This window comes from Botryllus schlosseri, chromosome 12, assembly GCF_051294905.1.
Source record: "Botryllus schlosseri isolate E-star chromosome 12, Bs_hap1, whole genome shotgun sequence".
In the NCBI taxonomy this organism is placed as follows: domain Eukaryota; kingdom Metazoa; phylum Chordata; class Ascidiacea; order Stolidobranchia; family Styelidae; genus Botryllus; species Botryllus schlosseri.
Window position 1 is genome coordinate 17,523,567 of NC_137247.1, and position 24,230 is coordinate 17,547,796.

The 24,230-nt window shown below is 40.7% G+C and overlaps 2 protein-coding genes across 2 annotated transcripts in view; one reads left to right on the plus strand and one right to left on the minus strand.

The window, feature by feature from the left end:
- The window catches only part of LOC145452768 (afadin-like), a 259,770-nt gene that overhangs the window by 110,808 nt on the left and 124,732 nt on the right, over positions 1-24,230 (minus strand). The gene's annotated exons all lie outside the window — the stretch shown is intronic.
- Positions 8,386-12,630, plus strand: LOC145452297 (uncharacterized). The gene is made up of 14 exons (XM_080330506.1): positions 8,386-8,544; positions 8,752-8,901; positions 8,995-9,247; positions 9,523-9,613; positions 9,676-9,848; positions 9,916-10,072; positions 10,135-10,235; positions 10,295-10,456; positions 10,593-10,809; positions 10,875-11,025; positions 11,196-11,358; positions 11,425-11,622; positions 11,688-11,784; positions 11,973-12,630. The coding sequence occupies exons 1-14, from the start codon at positions 8,473-8,475 to the stop codon at positions 12,106-12,108; spliced, it is 2,121 nt and encodes a 706-aa protein (XP_080186632.1). The 5' UTR covers positions 8,386-8,472; the 3' UTR covers positions 12,109-12,630.

The window sequence follows — 24,230 nt, forward strand, 5'->3', positions numbered from 1 at the left end:
TTAAATAGGGGATAAGTGTGCATTGCTTTTATCAGTGAAATTGTCATAAGAACCAAGTCAAATGACCACTGTTTCAAGGTAACTGGATCTATACTTATAGTGTCATAAGTCTTTCTGCATTAGTCACGAAGATACAAGTTGCACCAAATTCATCGTTCGAAACCACCCATTTGATCACATTTCAGTATATTCATTTTCTACTTCAAGTATATTGGCAGATCTCACGAATCGCTACTGAGTCACACGAATCTCCCTGAACACAAATGTATGCCAAACTTTTTGCCGATGTGGGCATGGCTAATATGAATTCTAACCATCCGCCCATGACACACTTAGTTGGCAATACATAGCACTATAATGATGGGTTGGTGGTGAAGACGAAACGGATGTATAGGACTATATACGATGGTTGATAAGCTACAAATATGGAACCATTTCAGTCGCGCGATGCCAGATGTCTAAATTGATAAAGTCTCCATGTGAGATCCCTAGCAATGTTTATAGATTTCAATCACACATTGGTAAGGGTTAGATGTGTCAGATTGGATCTTTCTGGCAGTTAACACGAAGACTCGTTCGTCGACGACTGATGCTATCTCACAGCAAATATCTACGTTCTGCAGGTTGAGGAGAAGGAGAGGTATGAAAATTTATTTTCGTCTGCTCCATCAAGGTACTTGGACGGTGGAGATGTGAAGAAGCAGTCATGTTTTCGCGTCAGCACCACCGTTTCTCTCTACACGCTATCCCAGAGTCATAAGGGCTATGCGGAAAAGTCTTTGCCCGACCCGGCCTGAGATTAAGCCCGCGAAGCATGGTCGTAATTCTTTAGATCTGATTACCACAGTGACAGCGATGACTCAATGAAAGGCGGTTTGTAATTATTGCTTATTTCGAAGCAGATTGTGTCACATACTATTTACGTAGTGTGCCTAAGTATTGTTTATATGTATAGACATGTCCTGTAATAACAACGCGGATTTGACGCAAAAGGTCACGCGAGACTGTAAGCGCCGACACGACATTCAGTTTTACTTGTTGCCTGTAATAATAAGCAGACTGCAGCACAGTTGAATTCAATAATTGGAGTCTCATTGTATGCGGACAGTAAGCGCCTTGAATAGTGAGGCAACATAATTAGCAATTTTCCTATCTGCTAACAAGCATTTCCTTTGCCTGACATTACTCATCAAGAAAGTGGCGTTTTCATATAAATTCATTTGTAACGGCGTGTTAATCCTCTAATCATACGGCGGCTGTTTTAAAGAAATTCGGTTTAAGATATAACACCGCTGACCTTGATTGTAGGTTCTATTTTACTAACCTATTGTGCTTCATCTGTGATTATACGTTCAATTGTCCAATCAGACGAATAAATACACGCGGGCAATTCTTGACGCAGCAAATACTTGGAACGGTTTCAATTATATGAAAAGTGGAAGAAAGTTGAGTTTACGCCAGTTCTTATGCGAGTCAAGAGTTCAAACATGATACAAATGCTGGAGTGATATATTTTCTATTTTCCATTTTGCCTCATTACGATTATAATAATGAATATACACTCAGATAATCACATATTCACCACCAGTTATGGCGCCTCACATGTTACGTGAAATTGAGATTATCGTATATGCAACACGTTACTTGTCACAAGTAACGTGCAACAATGAAATCCTTGCGCTAATGTTTCGTGGACAAATTATTAGATCGAGAGGACGCATTGCAGTTGAAATGAAATTGAAATTGAATTGAAAATGCAATATGTAAGCAATATTTTCAGGGGAACACCGCAACTGTTGTCGACTTTTCATCGCCAATGTTGTCTACGGGCTGTGGATGTGTGAAAAAATAGTCGTCAAAGACAGGCGTATAGACAATCTTCACTGCCATGGAACAACCGCCCAGATTAATACTGTTATTATTTTTATCGCATATACGCATGGTAGGAATAGCTTCGAAAAACTTATGACGACGCATCAAGCATGTAGCCATGTAGCGAAGTACGTTTCGTGCAGTCGTTAAAACTGCACATTAATAATAAAACTGCAAATTATTGATCCGGCAACATTGCTAACAAGAAGAATGACGAACAATACCCCAAAGGTCATCTGAAATACCTTAGGAAAGCTAATACAGGCTACCTCACAATATTTATTGATTTAAACACATTTATATTTATTTATTGATTTAAACAAATTTATATTCAAACGCAAAATTGAAATTGTTCCCTCCGAATATTGCTTGTGTATTTATTTCATATTTGTGATGCCTGCGGTATATTCAGTCTCATGGGTATATTATTTCTGGCATCTATATCAGCACTACTTCAAACAGCAAATCACGCGTGGAGTATATTATTGATCTTATCTGTAATTGGAATTGCAGATTTAAGCGCCGCATATAGGTGACGTTAAAGCTGGTTCAACAGGTCTGCATACGCAAGCTACCGCAAAGAGACGTCAAATTCACCAACGAGGTTTTTCGAGAGACGTAGACGAAAAGGCCTATTTCTGGACTGTTGATTTAATGAATTACGCAGTATACTTTGCAGCGTATATACAATGCGTGAGATTCCAATGACAAAAACAGAATTCACGCAAGCGAACGGAAAGTACGAGCCTGTTCTGCTAATCTGACGTTGGATAATGAACGACAACAGAAACCGTTTATTCAATACGAAAGCACACAATGTCGCTCATCAATCATTGCACTTCCAATATCATTATCAAATACACCTATTCTGTACGACATACGAAACTATAACACAGACAACTGCCAATTTTTTTGAAGTTGAACCGGATACGAATCTAAGGAAGTCACCCCAAAAAGCACGGATATTGCAGTAAATAATTCTAATAATGGACACAGTTCGCCGGAGTTGGATGAGAAATGAACCGGCGTATACTATAGATGCATGTAAGGGAAGAAACAACATCGTAAATCAGTTTCGTATCCTGTAGTATTTCTTTTAAACTACGCAATTTAGCACAAATTGAGTCACATTGGACACAGTAACTATACTTCTAACATGCTAATTATGCGATATGACCATGCATTGCAGTATAATTTTGTTTGTTTCAACTTAATAGCTGTTATCGCGACAAAAGGTCAAGCGCCTCAAGATATTTACCGCTGTCTTGTAAGATTGTGAACGGTAGTAGTAAAATGCCTCAAGTCGAAATTGGAACTGATTACGAAACTTCTTAATCATGCACACAACCCCACCATCTCGATAGACGATATGATAAAGGGCCCACCAGTTAAGTCAATTAGGCAGCCGACTACACGGATTCAATCATATACGAACTTATCGCAGCGCTGACATAATGTCCGATGACAAATTTCGTTTTCTTATGAGACATTTCGGAATGAAAATAGACGTCGTGTCTTATCAACCATGTAAAGATAAAATGCTGCGATTCTGTGCAAATTCTACCTTGTCCAAAAGGACCTTTCCCGCTGTAGCCATGATTCATGTTGAATGTGACCCGATGATAAATACACGATGCCCCATAATTCCTATCTTCCACGTCCGTTCGTTGATCACACGGTACATTTCGGATGTATCGAACATACTTTGAAACCTGATGTGATACGGGATATATCCACCGATTTGGGCTAATTTAAATATCTCAGTTGACTGTCTCAAACAGACGGTACTGCAATGAGATTATAGTGTGAAATCAGATTTTACAGATTTAGTCCGATGATATAGCACATCAATAACGGTCAATATTGCAACTATTTTACGTACCTATATCACGTACGTCTGTCAGATAGTATCTTGATATACTGACAAGAATACAATGGCCTCTGTGAGATTGTATTTTGGATATACCATCCTATCAGTATTGTCTGCCGGCCTGTAACAATGGGCAGAAAGTGTCCTCCCCCATGTTCCGAAGCCATATTTTACTTCTACCCAAATATACCCAAATTTGTAACTTGAGTGCACCCAGCAATTTATATATGAGCGAGAAGTTTCATCATCCTTATTTAGTAGCGACTTTATACCTCCCTAGAAAAGCGCAGTTGCCAACCATAAAGCAAATTACCGACCGTTTACCGTTTCAACCTCCTGATAAAACACGTAACGAATTTCACCTAATAATGTTGCTACTAGAGATAGGACAATCCAGTGTCATATGAACACGACTATAAGTTACGTCCGGTAATTCAAGCGCGGCCAGGCGCCTATTCACATGCTAATATGTTTCGTGCATATTGCGCAGTGTTCACTTTATAATTATTAGTATATAATGATTACTATCCGTATTACAGTTACAATTATTCTAAGATTTTCCTCGCACAAATACGCCACAATCAATGTATGACATACAGGCATAGGGCATGATTTTAAAACAGTGAAGAAAAGGTACCTGAAGTTATCGTCGAAGAGCATAGAACATAATGGAGGTGACAAATGCCAAGCATATTTTAGATCCTCTGTCGTGACTTAATTACATGTAGATTTCTTGCAATTGGGTAGGTTATTAATCAGTTTTTGGATTTTCAGAATTTGACTATTTTCATGCTTACATTCTGGTATGTGAACTGGTCGGGCATAGGTGTAAAATATAGTGACACGCGACCGTGTAATATTGCTATCTTTGTGAGAACAACACAATATTCGTGATATAGTGTGCCCTATACTCCATTGTACGAAAACGTGTGGCAGCGATGCAATGACGTAAGCAAAAATATGCATTCATTTGCGTAAGCGGCTGCCGCGAAGGGATATGAGTTTTGAATTAGTAATTGTTTACAGGAATAGGATAAGACTAGGCATTATACATACATGGTATATGTGTGCCGCTTCTCTCTTTTTGTGGTACATCCGGCTCTCGAAGGTACGTCATCTCAAAAACGGGAGCCGAGGATTTGCATACTATATTTATAAATAACCTTGTCTGAGCTATATCGCTCGCACATTTGCACTAAATACCTTCGAGGTAGAATTTACTTCTCATGGTCCTGCCCATCCGACCAACACCATTCAATTTATTCTCCAGGTCGCTGTAGCGTACATGCAATAGGATACAGCTAACTGACTTGATTTAAACATGTTTGTTTCAAATTGATTTTTGTTTTAAATGCAACCCTAATCGGTATAGTCGAAACACCACGAGACTGTGAGCGAGAAGAGAGGAATATTGGATTGATAGGAATGCCACCGGACAGACAAATCATGTAATAGTGATTGTGCTAGGCGCAATCATGAATAAGTCAATTAATATAATCATCACCGAAGTCATCAAGGGGATGAATAATATATTTACTCTGATCCAATGATGCGCTCTTTCCCGACAATGGTTTTAATGCACAAATGTTTGCGAGCGCATATTGCTGTGGCTCTGCATCAGTAAGTGCTTGCACTGCTACGGCCATGTTGAGTTGGTTCCATATCTGCATAGTGAACATCGATACTTCACAGCGACGTTTTAAACCATTTGAACTAAATGTCAATTGATGCTTCTTCCAAAACTTATTTCCACAAACAAAGGAGCAAACAAAGGAGTCAAATAGGTACAGCATGAAGGCCGATACCCGAAAGGTTTTCGTCATCGTATATTAACGAGGTGACAAATATCAACAAAATAACATCGTCAACAGTAAAATCAGGTCACAATGCCATTTGCACGGTGTTTTATCAATTAGAGATACAAATGATTTACCTTTAAGTGTATTGAATTTGATTATTTACTACAGTTTTCCATTCCCAAACAATAGAAAGTCGTAGGCAATTGCTAAGTCATGATTTACATACAAAATACAAGACATTCAATTGCGGGAAAGTTCCAACGCTATGCACCTGCAACTATAAAGTACAATTGCTTGGATCACATGGTCATTAATCAATATCTAATATATATGAGCTGATAGGTTAACTTAATGTGTGTGTACTATATGTCTAATCGTTTTAGTCGCGAATGACGAGATTTTGTCAAACAGCATGAAATTTCCGATATGTTCATAAAAATTGTCACATTAAGTAAGAGAAAGCCGTGTTGGATTCCTTCTGAGCCATAGACTCTACACCACGTGGACGTGGCTTTGAAGCTAACATGTAGTGGTTGTGGTATTGGATAGTGACTGTTGCCAGGGGTAGCACGATATGGTTCTTCATTCAGGACCAAGCTTGTTTTTATTACATGTAGTTCAACAGCGACGCAGAGTGAAGAATAAACGTGATTTGATAATGTCAGCTACACCGGGTGGACTGCAAAGTACAGCCTATATCTATCATGCGGCGACAGTTTTATTTATAAAACGAGATTATATTATACTTTCTGCACGGAAGTACGGAGCGTATCACCTCGTTCCAATTCCGTCGCGATGATAAGGTCAATCTGTAATATTTGCGAGACAATGAATGTGCGCTTCGTGAGTATTGCTGAGTCGCTCATATACAAATAGAATTCGGGTGTTTGTCACAAATTGAAATGCAATCGATTTTCGGCCCGTCAGGTCCGGAGATTTGGAAACAGTTCACGATATGTGATAGCATTTGACTTGTCGGATAACGCGAAATAATGACGTCATGATGAACGCGTAAGCTCTATCTCCAGTCTTGAACGGAAAAGACACCGACACACAAGTTAAAGCGGAAAATTCGTCGCCGAAAGACATATAATAAGCTATAGACATCTAAATTACATAATTTGAATGATTGCTGCTAAGACGTTCATGACTCATTTTTGAGCACCGACTCGGATTCTACGTATCAATAGCGGTAAAGTGATCGAACCAATTGCACACAGGTGTCGTAAATTCCCTATGATGCCAATGGCAATAGAATATAGAATAGTTACGAATCAATACGCGATCGAAATGATTGATGAGACGAAATTGATGAATTGGCAGGCGAACCCTAGAACCGCAAGCTGTATGATTTTCAATAATAACAATAGATACTTTGCAACGTATTTAAGGTAATGAAAAATCACCAAATTCATTTGCTCGCAAAGATACATCCTGTCCCGCAACGATGTCTGCTTCTGAACGTCTGGTTCGTGTACGGTAAATGACAATAGGACTACCGCCGCGACTCGACATCAAATCTCTTTAAAACAGTCACTACTGTTAAACACCTCCAAATATCGAAGCCAGTGCTCACACATGTTATATTCAGCTTCATATACGAAACCAGCAGTTCGCCTAGTGTGTGAACATTAATTTGCAGATTGCACGTAACTGTGTAGTCTTTATCGTAATATCATTCGGAAATAGAGTGCCGCATACATTGTCTATATCCGCCGACTCTAGAATTCAATATGAATAATGGTTCAACGATTGGAACTCCAGACTCACGTAATGTAATAGGAAGTCGACCGCGCTTACATTCCCATTGATAAATAGACAAATACAATATGTTTATCTGAGCCGGAAGAGATATAGTTTTGGTTATTGTTGAGACCAATGCTACGCATACGTAAAAAGACGGAATATCAAGAGAACCGAGATTGCTATCATCGGTTCAAGATGTGATAGAAATGTATGCGAAAGCTGATTTGACACAATCGTAGTCAGTTACCGCCGATTAGGCGAAAGTCGAGACGAATTCGTTATGAATATGCAGTCAATAAACAAAATCATAAATATCATTCATCGTAGCATTCTGGTATAGTAACCGTACACAACTTGAAGCAGCGTGAACGCAAACATATCAATTAGGTTTCAATGTGACATGTTTAACAAAAACGGGCAAATGTAAATGGCAGCAACAACGTGTGGCAGGACAGCGTTGTTGGTACGTTTCAAAGGTGCAACTCCAATGGGTCGTGAGTTAGATTCCGACCGAGTTCGTCTCCAGAATTGCTACCTCCATGTCGGGGGTTATCTAGACGCCTCTTTTGCATCCTGTCCACGTAAGTGGTAACTTACAAAATGCTAGAACGAAATCGGCCGTGCTGAAAGTCAGCGGGTAAGGTATGGTGTGAAATGAGCAATTCTGTCGACGCGCCGTGAATACTAAAACAACTAGAGCCACCGGTCATAATTCGTGCGAAGTATGTAAATAATGTCAATGCGTTTATCATATATTGCGTTAACGGCGTTGATGGAAAAGTCGAATTGCCCAGCTCCTACAAAATTAAAAAATCATCCATACTTTGGTAGAAATCGAATCTTCGAATCTCTCGAATGAAACTACATGATGTCAATATCTATCTCGGGATCACCGCAATCGATGCGTCTCACGCCGATAGCTATCGATAACGCCGAGAAAAAATGAGATGACAGCCAGCCAACGCTTGAACAGTATATAAAGCCGGCGGACTTAGTATTTCACCAACAGTAAGTTCGGATGTGGCGAATACAGCTTCATCACGAATGCAAACAGTACGAATAAATAAAGTATAACGGACAGTTCTTCGGAACCAAGGCTTCTACGCTTGCAGCCGTGAATCAGCAGTACTAACCCAGTTCTCCTATTGCAGTTCCATAAAATATAGAGATACAGATATAGGCAGCATGAAGATACTTATTACTGCGGGGTTAACCCTGCTGCTTGTGATTGCTACTTGTAAAGCCGATGGCTTGATTGTAAGTACCGTCATTTATCTGACTAGGTGGATTTTGGCTATTAGGCATACCGACAGATAACGGTTATTAACTGTAGACTGAGCGAGGAATTCAAAGTATTCGAATACAAAATTCTAAAATTCCTTCATCTGATGGTATATCATTACTAAAGGCTGTTTTATTAGTATAGTTGTCTTGATTTTAAATCCCGCTGTTTCCATTTTGCAGTATGACATCGAAATGTCTGAAGTCATCGACGGAAATAAAGTTAAAACGGAAGAAAAGGAGGTTTTTATTGAAGAGTCATACGTGACGCCTGAGCCACCGGTTATATACATGAGTGATGAAGACGTGGAGTCTTCTGAAGATCAGCATGAGGTAATATATCTTTACCTTCAGATTGGCTGCATGCCAACTACAGTGGCACACTGTAGTTAATCTTCTTTTAACACGCATTTCGCTATATTACAGCAGGATGGTTTAATCGGAAGAGAAACGTACAATATCACCGAACTGGAGCTGGAATCAGCGTTTGGGAAATTGCAGCACGAAGAAGAACACATGAATTTCCAATCTGCATTCGGTCTGGATACCGTAAGCGGTGTCAACTGGACGCCTTGGACCTGCTGTCGACCAGGTGTCAACATCCAGACTCGTCAACGAATCCGAAACTCACCACGAATTGAACTTCAATATCGCTCCTGTTCGAAGCCGTACTGTCGCGGTAAGCAAACAAGAGATTTAACTAATGACGAATACGGCCTTGATTTATGGAATCAGGAATGTACAGCCTATACAAGTCATTACCTTATAAATTATGTTTATAAATAGAAGATCCTTGTCACCAATTACGCGGCATTCAAAACGATGCTAACAACGTCAAATTAGGGTTCTTATGACGTCATAGACACCTATAACCGATACCGCTCACTTCTAATATCCATGCCCTAACAATCTTCTAGCAAAGCCTGATTGGGTATATCGTTTCATATTTCTCAGCAAGCCAATGCAAGGACGCGCCTTTCCTTTGCCAGCAATTCACTCAGAAATTCGGGGTCGGAATCTGCCAACGATCAAATTCAATGTTCACGTAAGTGATAATTTGCAAGCACGCAATGGGCAAAGGGTACTAATATAATGCTGCATTTTCAGATTTATGAGTCATAATTGCCCGAAAATGTGCAACTATTGTTCTTCTGGGTCTACTGTTACCCGACCGACTACGAGACCGGCGCCAACTCGCCCATGGTGGCAGCGTACAACGACCACTACCACCAGACGACCCTGGTTTACAACCACCCAGGCCCCACAAACTCAGCGACCAGGTAAATATGACTGGCATACCAACATGTCTTATGGTAGTAAATAAGTCGCATATGTTGCTTTCTTTAGTCAATCGAAATATGGTGGAAGTAACCGTTCTCACTAACGACCTGCGTCCACCAAGTCCGTCTTACAAATTTGTGAAAGGCGTTGGACTCCCATCCGCGTCTTGGAAGCGAATTCCTCGCAGAGGCGCTGAGTTGTCCTCATTCTATCTTTACTCTCGGTAAGTTTGTGTTAGGCGTATGCAATATTAGAAGCAGTATTTACCTGTAACTTTTCCATCAGGCCCACTGGAGCGTTTACAACAGCAATCAGGTTCTGTTACGCCAAGGACAGAATCACAGGCCTCAGAAAATACGTTGTCAAAAAAGGGGCGTGCGGCAATGGTAAGAGACTGCGGCACTTAATCAAAGACTTTCATGTCCTAATAAACTCTTTGATTCAGCTTGGGTACTGGATTTCACGCTATACGCATCGACCTACAGAACGAAAGGATCGCAGGTGTATTACGTGGGCAATCGCGGTGGACCGTATTGGACTTCCCGTGTTTCGAAGAGCTTCCCTAGCAATGGCTACACGAAATCTTTATTCTACTTCTACGGACCGAGTAAGTTGGTAATTCACTATAGATTGATGTTCTGCTGTACACACCAAGTGCAGTTGTTGACTATACTGATCTAACCCGATAAATTATTATTCTACCGTCAATGCTATCATTATTCATAAACACCTGGCAATTACAGAATCGACTGGTTCAGGAACGACACGCCCTACTTCAAGGCCTACCCCCCGTCCATCAATCACAAGACGCCCGACTCCAAGGCCGTTTATCACCAGACCAGTACGTACTACTACTACGAGAAGACCGGTACCGGTAACCACAGCTCGACCAACAAGACCGGGTGTTCAGCCAACAAGCGCATTCAATAAAGAGTGTCTCGACGCCCATAACTTATTCAGGTACGTCCGGGCTTTGACACCAGAGAGAAAATTCGTCGAATGACAGCATTGCTTTCCTTTCACAGAGCTGTGCACAACGTTCCTCTTCTGAAATGGGATCCTGAACTCAAGAGAACATCACAAGCATGGGCTGACGCTCTAGCAAGGATCGCGCCTGAGAGACCCGATCAACTAAAATCTCCCAGAGAAAGGACAAGAAACTGGCCGCATTCCGACGTAAGAAATTATAGGTTAGGCCGACATATGATAAACGAAGCATATGTATATGTTTACTTTACATGTATACTTTCAAACAGTCTCAAAGCAATGCTATTCTTACGCTCCCTGCCCTGCAAACCCAAACAGATTCGTAAAACCGGTTATTTATGTGTATGTTACGTTTTCAGTCCGGAAGTGGCTACAGAAACCGTGGAGACGGGGAGAACATCGCATGGGATCTGTCTGACGATGGCAGCCCCGCTAAAGAATCAGTAATGAGGTGGTATGCCGAATTGTTCTACTACAACCGACAAACTCCGACCAGAGCTCCAGCGGCCGATAAACCAGTCGGTGAGAAATGAGCCTCAAGTACATGAAATACGCAGATAATAATGAGTGTTTTTATTACAATGACAGGACATTTGACCCAATTGCTCTGGAAAGATACAACACACGTCGGTTGCGGTGTCGGCACAACGAGAATCCCAAGACAGCATTATACCTTAATATCCACATGGACTGTATCCCACTACTCACCGGGTGGAAATATCCGATACCCGAGTGCTCAAATGACAAATCAACTTTACGACAGACAAGTGCCCGACATGCGTCAAGGTATGATGTCATACATATCCCTGCATATGTTGCACAGTTACAAATTATTCTTCGCTTGATTGCAGGTTCTTGCTTGACGAATTCTGGAACTTGCAGAATGGGAAATCAATGCATGGCATTTGGAGGGCCTAATGGACAGAGATCAACATGTTCCTGTTTTGCGTAAGTACACCTACCTGTACCAAATTCAGCACTTTCTAAACCACGGATTAACCAACATGTAGCAATCATACCGTGGGACATATTAATTAGGCCTACATGTAATATCGCATATCGCCAATCGATTGACTCATAATGAATAGTTTGTAGCTCCGTTGATTCGAAAGTTAACCAAACATTTTTCTTCACAGAAGTCGGCCAACATGCCGTGGAAATCACGGTTGTCTTGCGTGGTGCGAGAACAAAACAAATAGCTGGCCGTGGAAATCCGAATGCCAGGGTACGACAGAGTGCGGATGCACAGCGAAGGGGGCCGTGTGCAAATGAAGACCTCAATTGCCTTGATCTTCACTTCAATCAAAGTTCAACTCGTGTCCCCAAAGGCACAATTCGACACGGGTCGAGATTGATATCATAGTTAATACGGAGGCATTTTATATCGTATTTATTATTTATTTAATATCTATCACTGATTTTACAAGAATACCGGCGTGGTGCAATAGTTATGATAAATAACATTATTTAGCGCCCTGTGGAGTTTGTGCCACATCACTGATAGAAGTGGTAATACATAGTTTAAGTTTATGTGACCTTTCATGTTACTTAGACACTCAATTTTGCTAATTGCATCTTATGTTGTGAATGAAATTATTTATAACGAGAAAAAGTATTCATAAAGTTCCGTATTTTTGCTAGACAGTGTGCGGTGATAGTTTGTGTGCCTGATACTGCAGCAGCTACATCGACTTAGTGGAATTTCGTATAATTTAAATTCCGTTCATTTTTGCTTTTCAACTTTTGTACTTTCTTATAGTTTCATTGTTCGTAATAAATGTGATTAAATGGAAATCCATGTTGTCTTGTCGTTCATACGAATTGTTGTGATGAATGCTCATTGACTTCGTTCACTAACACGATGGTTACCCGTTCCGTAACAAGAAATGTAAAACATACCGGACTATAAATGAGGGAGTCGCCGCGGTTGCAGTATGACACCCAGGGTTGTAACCAATCACAGGGTTCCGAGTCACAAGTCAGTCTCACTTTTATAGTTTTGACTCGAGACAAGTCGAGTCATTCTCAATGACCACCGAGTCAAGTCCGAGTCCAAGTCAGCGAGCAGAGGGTCGAGTCCGAGTCCAAGTCATTGTGTTGACTGCTCAGTTTTCAGTTAAAGTATATTGGTAACCCCGCTTTTTACAACTCTGTTTGGTGATATCAAATCGTTCCCATTTAAAATATACTCATTTCCCCTCCTTTTTAACAGTTTCTGGTAGCAAATTCAAGTACAAGTACTACTAGACGAAATACCAATGGTGCAGATACTTTACTATTCCACGAAATTACAATGAAATGTCGGTATTGGCCGTCTGCATCTCGGGTCATATGACTTGGTCTGAGTCATGCGCTATGACTCGAGTCCAAGTCGAATCAATACACAGATTGACTCGAGTCTAGTGGAGTCATTTCCGTATTTTGAGAAAATGACTCGAGTCGAGTCATGACTCGAGTAATTACAACCCTGCTGACACCCTGCGACAATAGCGGGTCTGAGAGCTGTTTATGTTTTCAACTTATTTTAAGTGTTGAGCTACTCAGTAATAATTAGATACTGCAACAGCCCCACGCTCTGAAAGGTATAGAAACAAAAGCTCGACTATGCGTTTGGATATCGAACACACCCATGCAATTGCGTTTTAAATAGGCCTTATGCTCACTGAGGCACTTTAAATATCGCCAGAGTAATATCCCTAAAATGGTCAACGCGTGATTTGTGGCTGAAAACCATAAATCGACAGTGACTTGAACTCGGACACAACCTCTCGTGCTATGAATTTGACTTATACTATTTACTCGATGACGAATTGGAATTGACTCGACCTGAATAGAGTCAGAAGTTTATAGAAACGGAGTGCTTGTGACTCGCAACCTCTTGACTTGGTTGCAACCCTGGAAAGCAGTGGTGTTCGTTATTGACATGACAGTTCTACTGCTATATGGTTATCGCCTCTTTTAGAGATATATGATCGGTTGAGTTACCTGAGTAGCATTTTGGTAGTATAAGGCCCATGCAAATTACACGGCAGGACATGTTTGCCTATATAGCAAGTTAAAGATGAATACGTGGTAATTCGTTGAGTAGATTACATTGCACTTCAATGTGAATATATGTGACATGATGTAGGGACCATGGTCTCAATAGATTAAGGTTACCATACATCCTCTTTTAAGAGGATTTGTCCGCTGTTTTGACATTCTTGAAAGTGTCCTCGGAGGACGTCTAAATGTTCTCTTTTTTGAAAATTTGGGGTATCTGCACGTGGAAATTGGACTGAGATTTAGGAAACGAGCGCTCAAGTAACAGTCCTGCGGTCTTTTCGGGACTTGAGCCAGAAAAGTGACCTTTTTTATATATATTTTAGTCAACCAACCACAAGCTCGGGAAGAATTTACCGCTTTTCCGGATTTCACCTCAGTCCTCTTTTCAGATTACCAAGATATGGTAACCCTAATATAGACTGTACAATTATGCGGACAGATTAGTGGTTCTCGACCTTGGACCTCGCGGTACACTCGTCTCGGGGAAATAGTTCGCGGTACTCTAACACTTCGAGTACCCCGACTGGCGAGTAGCGAAGTTGCATACGTTGCACCGCTGCAACATCAACGGGTTGTAGGTTCGAGTCCGACAGTGGTCGACTTCAGAATCCCTTCCAAAGTAGTAGAGGTTTATCTAGGTTACTCCCCACATTCGGTTTTGCGTAAGTGGGCCGTGCTATAAATTGGCATCACAGGAATTATAATAGGGAATATCGGCCTGGAGTAAAATGACCATAGATGTCATAATTCCATAAACTCTAAAACCGTGCTTCCCAACCTTTTTCAGTTCGCGACCCACTCTTCTTCCAAATTTCATTGTGCGACCCACCATGAGATAGGAAAACCGAATGGAAGTCCAATTCACCACCCTATGCGTCGTTGTTGTTGTTTTGTGGTATTTATTAGGGATGATGTGAACCTCTAAAAGGTTCAGGTTCGTGTGAACGCGAACCTTTTTGAAAGGTTCTGTGTGAACACGTACGTGAACCTCATGACGTCACGTGACGTCATATTGCTAATTCCAACCCTACATTTCAGTGAAGTGAGAGCCTCTATTGATGTACACGATACCTAGCGACGACTCGGGGTACATAATGCCGCAATGCTGAAGTACATATTGAAGTTTTAAGCGTCGCCAATTGTATGAACAGGGGCAAGCAAATGGTATAGAAATAACACAAAATCAATATCTTCCGTCGCTTTGCCAGCAATTTCGACGAGGGCTTGCAAGGGAATATAAGCTCACGCCTTAACGGTCTAGGCCAGAACGGACATTGTATTCGGCGTCTGAGTATTGCTTCGTTGATATTGAGCAGAGTGTAAGGCGGGTTTCTGTACTTGCTACAGATATCATCAAGTTATACAGCAGTAGCCAACATCCCAATCGCACAGATCTGGGTTTTATAATGCAATAAACATATGAAATCAAGATTGACCCGGTACGCCGGCTTGATTTTTTACATCAGGCAACGATATCAATTTCACTGATTGGTTGAATAAGCATCATTCGCTGACTACCTACATGCAGTGTATTTCACTCTTGATGTTGTGTGATTGCGGATCAGGCTCACAGCAGAGAGTCACTAAATATTTACAAACGGAAAGATGGATGTTTCGAGCTAACTTTTGTAACAAAGCAAGTAAAATTTTTGAGATTGTTCAGGTGCATGCTCGTTTAGTGTTGATTTTTATGCTGCCAGCGCCATGCATAGAGTGACCCGCAGTTGAAATGAAATAAATTTCTACCAAACATGTCATAATGAAGCGAAAATTGTAATATTTGAGAACGGTTCACAGTGCAGAACCTACCAAGGTTCGTTCATGAAGGTGAAACTCTAAATTTCCGAGGTTCATTCACAGAACGCGAACGTGAACCTCACGTTCACACCATCCCTAGCTCTCGTCTGCGATGGTCGTTTACACCAGGCCGATACTCTATATTTTGATTCCGTTGCTGCCGACTTGTAGCAAGGCCTAGTTCTAGGCTATTTTAAGACCCCGCTTACGCGGATCAGATGGCGATGTGGAGCTTAGATAAATCTTCAAAACTTGGCATGGGATTCTTGAGTCGACCTCGGTCGGACTCGAACCCTTAACCTATTGGTGTCGCAGCTGTGGATCGCTACACTCTCGCCGCGCACAATGCGTCGTATTACCGAGTTAAACTGGATGTCTACAAGTTGAACGATATTTCTTAAATGCGAGTGTATGAAGCGGACAATAATTAATGCACGTAACTGCTGCTTACAACCGATAAATCGCGTAAATTTCATTCAGCGATTGTTTGCAATATTAACACCATATCGGACTGGATTGCGGCATTTCCTGAGTAACGTGCGCAAGGCCTTTGCAGGAAGGAGTTAATTTGAATTATCAGGCATGCACAATAACACACTGTTCAATTTCCCGCTGCAACCAAAGTTACTTTCACGAAGATCTGGCTCACGAATTATTGTGAGCAAGAGAACGTGGCTTGTACAGCTTATCGGAGCAAAAACAACCTAATTTAATTAGAGAACGTTTATTTGCTCGTCCAATCCTGAGAAGATAAGGTACTTGGCATACTGATTATAGGAAACCGCAACATTTGAAAATTCATTCACGACCCACCTGAAATAGTCGCGCGACCCATCGGCTTGGAAGCACTGTTTGTTTTTGTTATTCGTGGTACTTGTTGTCGACAATGATCATTTGTTTGTGGCAGTCATGATGTTTGTCGACTACAATGGCAATTTACAAATTTACACCAGGCTGATCGTTTTTATTTTGATTCCGTATCTGCCGACTTGTAGCACAGCACACTTCTAGACTTTTTTAAGACACCGCTTGAACGGATCAGAAGGCGAGGAGGAGCCTATAGATAAACCTCCAACACTTAAGTAGGAATTCTGGAATCGACTCTGGACTCGAATCCGTAATCCATCGGTGTTATATCTGTGGATGATACCACTAATACGCTATCTCGCCGCAAAGAACGTACTGGTGATTAACCTACGTCATGTTCAGCCTGAAATTCTGATGGCGGTGACCAGAAAAAAGGCCAAAACCTAGGGCCAGACCTCAACGTAACGGCCTAATTGCACAATGCACAGGTGATGACATATCGTTTAGATAATTAGATATCCCACGTGCTGCTATATGTTGGCGAGTTGGCGTCTCACTGCCGGAATTGATTCTTGGCAGTAGCAAGTTGCGAAAAATTAGAGGTTTATCTGATATTACCCTCCACCAGCATGTCGCTGTGCTCGCATCATCCTTACTAAAAAGCCTAGCTAGAGAAAGACCAAATCTGTGACGATTTCAAGGAATCGAACGAAAAGAGCAAGGAGACCTAAAACAAGATTGAACAACGTTACATCGTGTATTAGGCTATTGTGGGTGGCAGATTGAGACACCCCACTCGGCCGTTTCGTCATCCTGCTATCTGATCATTATATCTCATTATACATTGTGTGTCTCTAAGTCAGGGGTGGGCAAACTACGGCCCGCGGGCCGCATGCGGCCCGCAACGACGTTCTGTGCGGCCCACGAGAGCTTATTAGAAATATATTGATAAAATGCGTTCTAAAATCGAATTAATGCAGACACCTGATTTAACTTTTTCTTGGTTTTCTTGGGCGTGAAAGCATCTGAAGGGGCGCGAAGCTGAGCGAAACTGAAAAAAAATTTTCGCGCTAGGCGCGATTTGTATGCAAGTAGTAGTTATTGCTCTGTATTTAGTCTGAATTTCATATTTAAAAATCTCTCATCCACAGTCGAAACTTTCCATGCCATCAAACTATCCGTTAGGTTTGCTAGCATCCTGGTTGCGTTTCGTAATATGACGATAAGGGGGGGGGGGGGGGGGGCGAAACCTTTCACCATCATGAGGGACGGGGCGTCTCTAAAAAAGTTTTAGAACCACTGATTTAAGGTAAATACTTCCCATATTACTTTTTAGGTTCAAGTTCAGGCGCGACAGGCCGATCTCAAGGCCAATACAGTTTGAAAGGTTTCAACTGCTAAACATCACAGTAATCCTAAACGAGATTGATACAATTCGGATCACGAGTGTGATAGCAAATTGGCCACTTCTGTTCATTATTTCAGTGATGTGCTTATAGAAACGATTTGCGCGAGTCTTCGTTCTCTGTATGCGCAGAATTAGGGTATTTATTTTTATCTACACATAGTAGTTAAGCGTGTTTGAAGCTAACATGGTTATGATACTGTCAACATTATGTGTGTCCTGGAAATGTACCAAAAGCGGAATTAGTAAATCTATGGACAGATCGCTGCTCACAGATTCAAATTTCAATCCTGTTCTAAGAATTGGGACAACCGACTTTCATCTCTATAGTTTTGACAAATTGGTTATTGAGGTCGACCAGCCTATCAAATTTCGACACTGTTTCTGACGCGAGTACGATATCATCAAAACAATGTTTGGTTTGTTTGAAATAAGCATATATATTATCTCCATGTCATCACTATATAATCAAATACAAATATTGCGTTTTGGTTTATAATCCCAATTTTATAAGTGCGGCCCGCGAATGGATTCAGATGTTGAATGCGGCCCGCGAGCTCAAAAGTTTGCCCACCCCTGCTCTAAGTGATAAAAATAATAGAACCACAGATTATGTCATACTCAGAATTTGGAGTCTTTAATTTATGTAATATGAAGACCTTTTCACCATATCTTCTAACAGCACCTCTGAGCCGACCAATTGGACATTAGTGTGCCGTGGCATCCGCGGTTGATAAAAAATGCTCGAAGTTGATGGAATACATATAGGGTATGAGAGAAATGAAGGACTAGTTCGTGCGTGTCATACACACTGCTGGGTAATTGGATCGGAGCAAGATCGATACAGCAATCACCTTGCAGAATTTATAATTGAACTCGTATTACATAGGCCATATGCCACGTAAAAACGAAAGTCCGTACCAAATCAACAAAACCTTATACGATGCATCTGCGTGTAGCCACACTACACCAAAGTTTAGTCTAAGGAGCTCGTACGCCGAGCGGCTAGTTGCGGTAGAATTTTCATAAATTCAAACATATTATCATTTGCCGTGTCAGTAAAATGTGATTAAAAAAACTGAGGCGAAAATTTCACGACATCATTAGACTATATTGTCACTCAGTGGCAGAGTTATCTCTATGCCTGATACAACCATGTATCATATTTTTGTTCGGTTGCGAAAGATTGTTCCTGGGCTCCGACGACCCTCTCAGAAGGATTTTTGGGTCCCACAATTCCAGGTAAAGTGAGGGGTTGTTGCAGACGAAATAATAGTGAAAAAAGATCAGATGAAATGCTACCCTGTATAACAGGTGGGTCAATCATAAGAGTCGAGCGCTAGATCCGCCGTGCGAAGCCTTGATGAGTAGGATAAATGTTAAAATAATATAAGTACATGACACCAGATTCCGTGAAGGTAAAATCAAAGTGTAGACGAATTCAGCTAGGTATCATAAAGATGGACCAAAATGTAGTTATTCACTAATGAAAAATAGCTAATGGCAAGTCGTTGCATCTGAATTACATTGTGCTCAAAGAATTATAATACGAATATCGCACTGCTACATAAATTCCGATTAAAAAGGCCCCATGGCCTTACACATATTTGGTTTGTTTTTTCTGAGGCTGCATTTAAAACAAATGATGTTTTACAAGACTTTGATTAAAGCATGTTTTAAACAGTGTTTTATAAATGCCATTTTAAAAAATTTAAAATTTGTTACAAAAGTTGTGTAACCATGCCATAATTAACAAGCTGGTTCGTGGTACAGTGCTTTAAGATAACTTTCAATACAATATGAATTGTATTATTTGCCATAATAGTGTGAATACTTTCGCAAAAAACATGTAGCATAGGCCTATACTATTGGCGAAAAGGGTGTGTGTTTCCACTCGTGTACCACCCTGATATACGGGTGTGAACATACACCCATGATACTCGAAGCCTGAACCTACCTCAGACTTATACCGCGGTATAAATCGAGTGCAACATTTTAATCCAGATTACGCATGCAAATAGGAACATATATAGCAATGTATGCACAATTGCACATAGGCACGTAGGATTTATGACCGCGATAATTCTAAGTTAGGTTATGTTCTCGTTCACCAGCCTTTTCGGCCCTGTACAGTATACACTCATACTCTCCATAACGCCCTATGATAAGACGTTAGCTCTAGTAATATCGTCATGATTCATATTGCGAATGGCACTAGCAGCATTTGAATATTGACTATACCACCATGACAATATCGTTTTATGCGGACTGAGGTGTGGAAAGGAAGGCAGAAGGCGCTCACAATAACGCTCCTAGTACAATTTCATATCTGCCATTTATATCGTTTCTTAATTACTTCCGTTGAATATGCCCCCTCGGCTGATATAGAGCTATTGTGAGTAGGCTACGTAATCTCTTGTCCGTTATCAAGGTGTTCGCTTTTGCGTCGAAGTGTAAACGGTATATTCCGTGTATTTCATCTATTCATTGTTGCAGAATAAGTTTAATAAAGTCTACCTCTAAGTCAATATACGCTCCTTTCGCAAAACACGAATAATATCGCTGGGGTGTCACATATAAGCTATTTCTCACCATTTTGGCATAGTCCAAAATAACTATGACTGCCCATGGTACCCATATAGTCCATTGGCAATATGTTTAAATCTTACAGCTGCCAAATTACGATGCAATGGAAACGCGATGGACTAAAGTTATACGAAGCCTTCAAAGAAAAATATCACTTGTTTATTACTACAGTAATTAGAAATTCATAATGCAGTGCTGATCGGAAAATGTGATGTCTGTCCCAATGTTGCAGGTTCGGATTTCTGTCTGTTTATAAAGCAAAACCGAGATTATTTACATCTCTGATATACTCACAGCGTAACCTCGCACATTTGCATTCTGCACCATGTGGCTTTATCGCTCAACATCAGTGTGGTGTTACACTAATTTACCGTCTTCTTGATATTTACGTACCACAAAACGCGTCACTCCCGCAGCTTGTAGACTAATCATGACGCATAATGAGGAATTTGAGTGCATAATTTGATTCAAATAGACTTGGACTATAATCGCTTCATTAGGAACGAAATGATGTTAATTTCCATGCAATTGTCGTCGAAGTGCCCGAAATTAGTCGCTTTGTCGGGGTATATGAAAGGAAATGTCATCATGGAGCTATCAAAAGCCGTCTTGGGCTAGAGTGAGCGTTTAGAATCGAAGAAGCCATTGAGACTAAACACGTGTTCAATAGAAGGACCTGATCATGATCACTGATGCTACATGGTATAATCTTTAGTTATGTTTAATATGTGTTTTCAAAGCTCGTGGCCGTTATTTTTCTATGTTTAATGAGGCATTGCATGGACGGACGTAACTGCTACAGCTACAGCTTTAATCTTGAGTAAGATTAAGAATTTCAAAATGTCTGTTTCGGATAGCTGGTGCATTTCTCCGTGGTAATTAATCACAATATCGAGTCATTGAGGAAGGGATATATAGGTGGTAATGTAGCATCTGAGCCATATACATTGCATCGTTAGTAGGAGACGCCGGTACACTTAGTATAATGGAGATAACCGATTAGATATCAGACTTAGACGACTAGAAAATTTTCAGCTTTTCCAAATTAGATTAGAATTAGAATTACGGAATTCGCAAAAACCTGGAAATTGAATGAAACTGTGAATGAGAAAACAGCAAAAATCAAGTTCAATTCATATCAAATCACAGTGCGTTCCAGTAAGCATGATAATGGTTAACGTCTGTACACCAAGCCTGGCTCGTTATTCAATCCCCAGGTTTCACCAAGACGCGGGCCACATGCGGCCAGCGATCTGATTTGTGGTTTTGGAAGAGCGCGAAGTAAAGCATTTTGAAATGTTGAAATTGATTTCAGTTTCAAATTATATTTATTGTTGTTGTTTCAAAATAATCTATTCGCTTGTGCCCAACAACACTATTCCGCACTAACTGATACGGCTTCATCTTTGTACTAACCAAAGCGGCTATTATTCGTCACAATCACTACTATGATTGTACCAGAGATATCTAGTTTTAGATATCCCTGGATTGTACGTACGGTGTAAGTAATGCGATGGCACTGGATTTCCCTGCGCCAGAGGGATATTCCTGTTGACTCGCTTCAAAATGCCGCGGACGACGAGGCATTTTCAGGAAAACAATAAATTAGATTATAATTAGAGCATAGGACCATTTCACAAATTAGATTAGAATTAGAGCATAGAGCATTTCACAAATTAGATTCGCATTTCGCTTTAATTTAGTGAAAATAGACATCTAGAATTATCTAGTTGTCCAAGTCTGCTATAGACTACAATAATGGCGTGTTGACATGAGATGACACCTGTGACCGTTTTCATAATGGTCAGAGCACAGGTGCAATGACTCTCGTAAGGCGAGGACAATTTATAAAAAAATTATCGTGGTAATCTAGATAATACTGAGGATTACATCCATGCCTTATTCTCCCGTCCACCTCACCTTCATCGGAGTAGTTTAGACCCCATTCGCCAAGGGTACAATGTACTATACCCTTTTCATTTGTCCGTGATAGGTCTTCACTGCAGAGAAATAGGTGCTAAATCTTGTTGAATATAGTTATTAATGAAAAATTATGGAGTATATCGACATTTCACCTCTTGACATCATCACTCAATACTTACTCGTAAAATATCTCATGCAGACTATACTATCAATTCCAGGAAGGATATCACCGAACACCATCAATTGATTTAATAAAATATCATATACGTAAATATCAGCAAATCGAGGATAGAACACCCGAGATTGTATTGTCGGAACAGAGATAATGACGCGTAAAGTTGATCGTATAATTCAAACAGCTGTTACACCACGTGCATATCTTTTATGAGGGGTGGACAACATCCCGCCCGTAGAGAGTTTCCAGTCTTACATGATAATGTGGCCCGCGGCCGGAGAAAGGTGGTCATGTAACAACTTGGTCTGTTTGGGTCTACACTCTACAGTCTACATACATTTGCGAGCAAACATTGTCGACCCTGAAAATGAACAGACAAAGATGCGTCCCAATTTAACCGATGCTCACGTGCAGTCTCTGCCAAGGGTTTCTGCGTCCGACATGCAACCACAGTTCAACGAACTTGTCGAAATCTTTGATCGACCACATATCTCATTGACTTCAACCGCTTGGAGTATATTACGTTAACAAATTCATTAAATACTGTTCTGAGCCTCATGCTTTCAACTGAAAATTCACATTATATAGGAATAATTTCTTATTATATTTGATAAATACGCGATTAATGTATCGATTTAGGAATCCCGCCCCCACGTACCTAATTTTCCTATACCCGGCCCGCCGACTGGAGAAGTTGCCCGCCCCTGCTTTATATCCTGCTAATTCTTCCATCAAGGTGGACAGCGCTTGGTTCCGCACTATTCTGCTTTTAACTTTTCTCTTTAATCTTGATAACGCTACGGGTAATTGTAACTTGGTACGATAATCAGATGCTAGACGGGTATAACTAAATCAAAGCTGCCGGTTTCCGTGACATGTAATATTATCCAACGATCTCGAGACGTTAAAGATCTCTGGTTATTTTATAGGCAATAATATTTGTAGGTAAGCGAAATCCTGTTTGGCTATCACCTTTTCTCAATATTGAAAATATAGGATCCGTATGATCCATAGAATCATTTCATTCATGTTGATTACGATGTACTAGGAGACGGACAGCGCTTGCTTCGGGCTCTTGCGAGTCCTCAGCATAACAAATTCGATCAAGGCGATAGGTCACCTTTTACGGTACGCAGCTGCAGATGAGAGATTTTGCGTGGTGACTTGAGCTTCAGATTCCAGTACAGGAGTATGTCAAATCTGCTGCGCTAAGCTCAAGATATAGGGAGATATGATGCATCGACAAGCCGATGCTTTCGAGTTTGTCAAATCGGGAGATATTGGAAATATCGTTCTACATTTAAACATATAACTCTCAAAAATACATCTTCCTGACAAATTCGAAGAAGTGAGCATCAGTGAAATTAGACACGATACTTCACTTACCGTTGTAGCATATTGTATGTGTAAAGGGCCCTAAATATTTCTTGCAGTTATCATGGTGGTAGTTAAAATCAATGTGGGAATATGTAATGTAGTGACGGCATGTTTATATCGCCCGATACCACTCCGGATAGCGTCGAAATTGCGAATTGAGCATATTAAATTACATGTTCAATTTCGTTTTTTATCGGCGTATTCACGTTCGCATATTGCGCGGTATACTTAATAAATTAATATGAATAATCATCTAACTTATCCCTTTATCACAACACG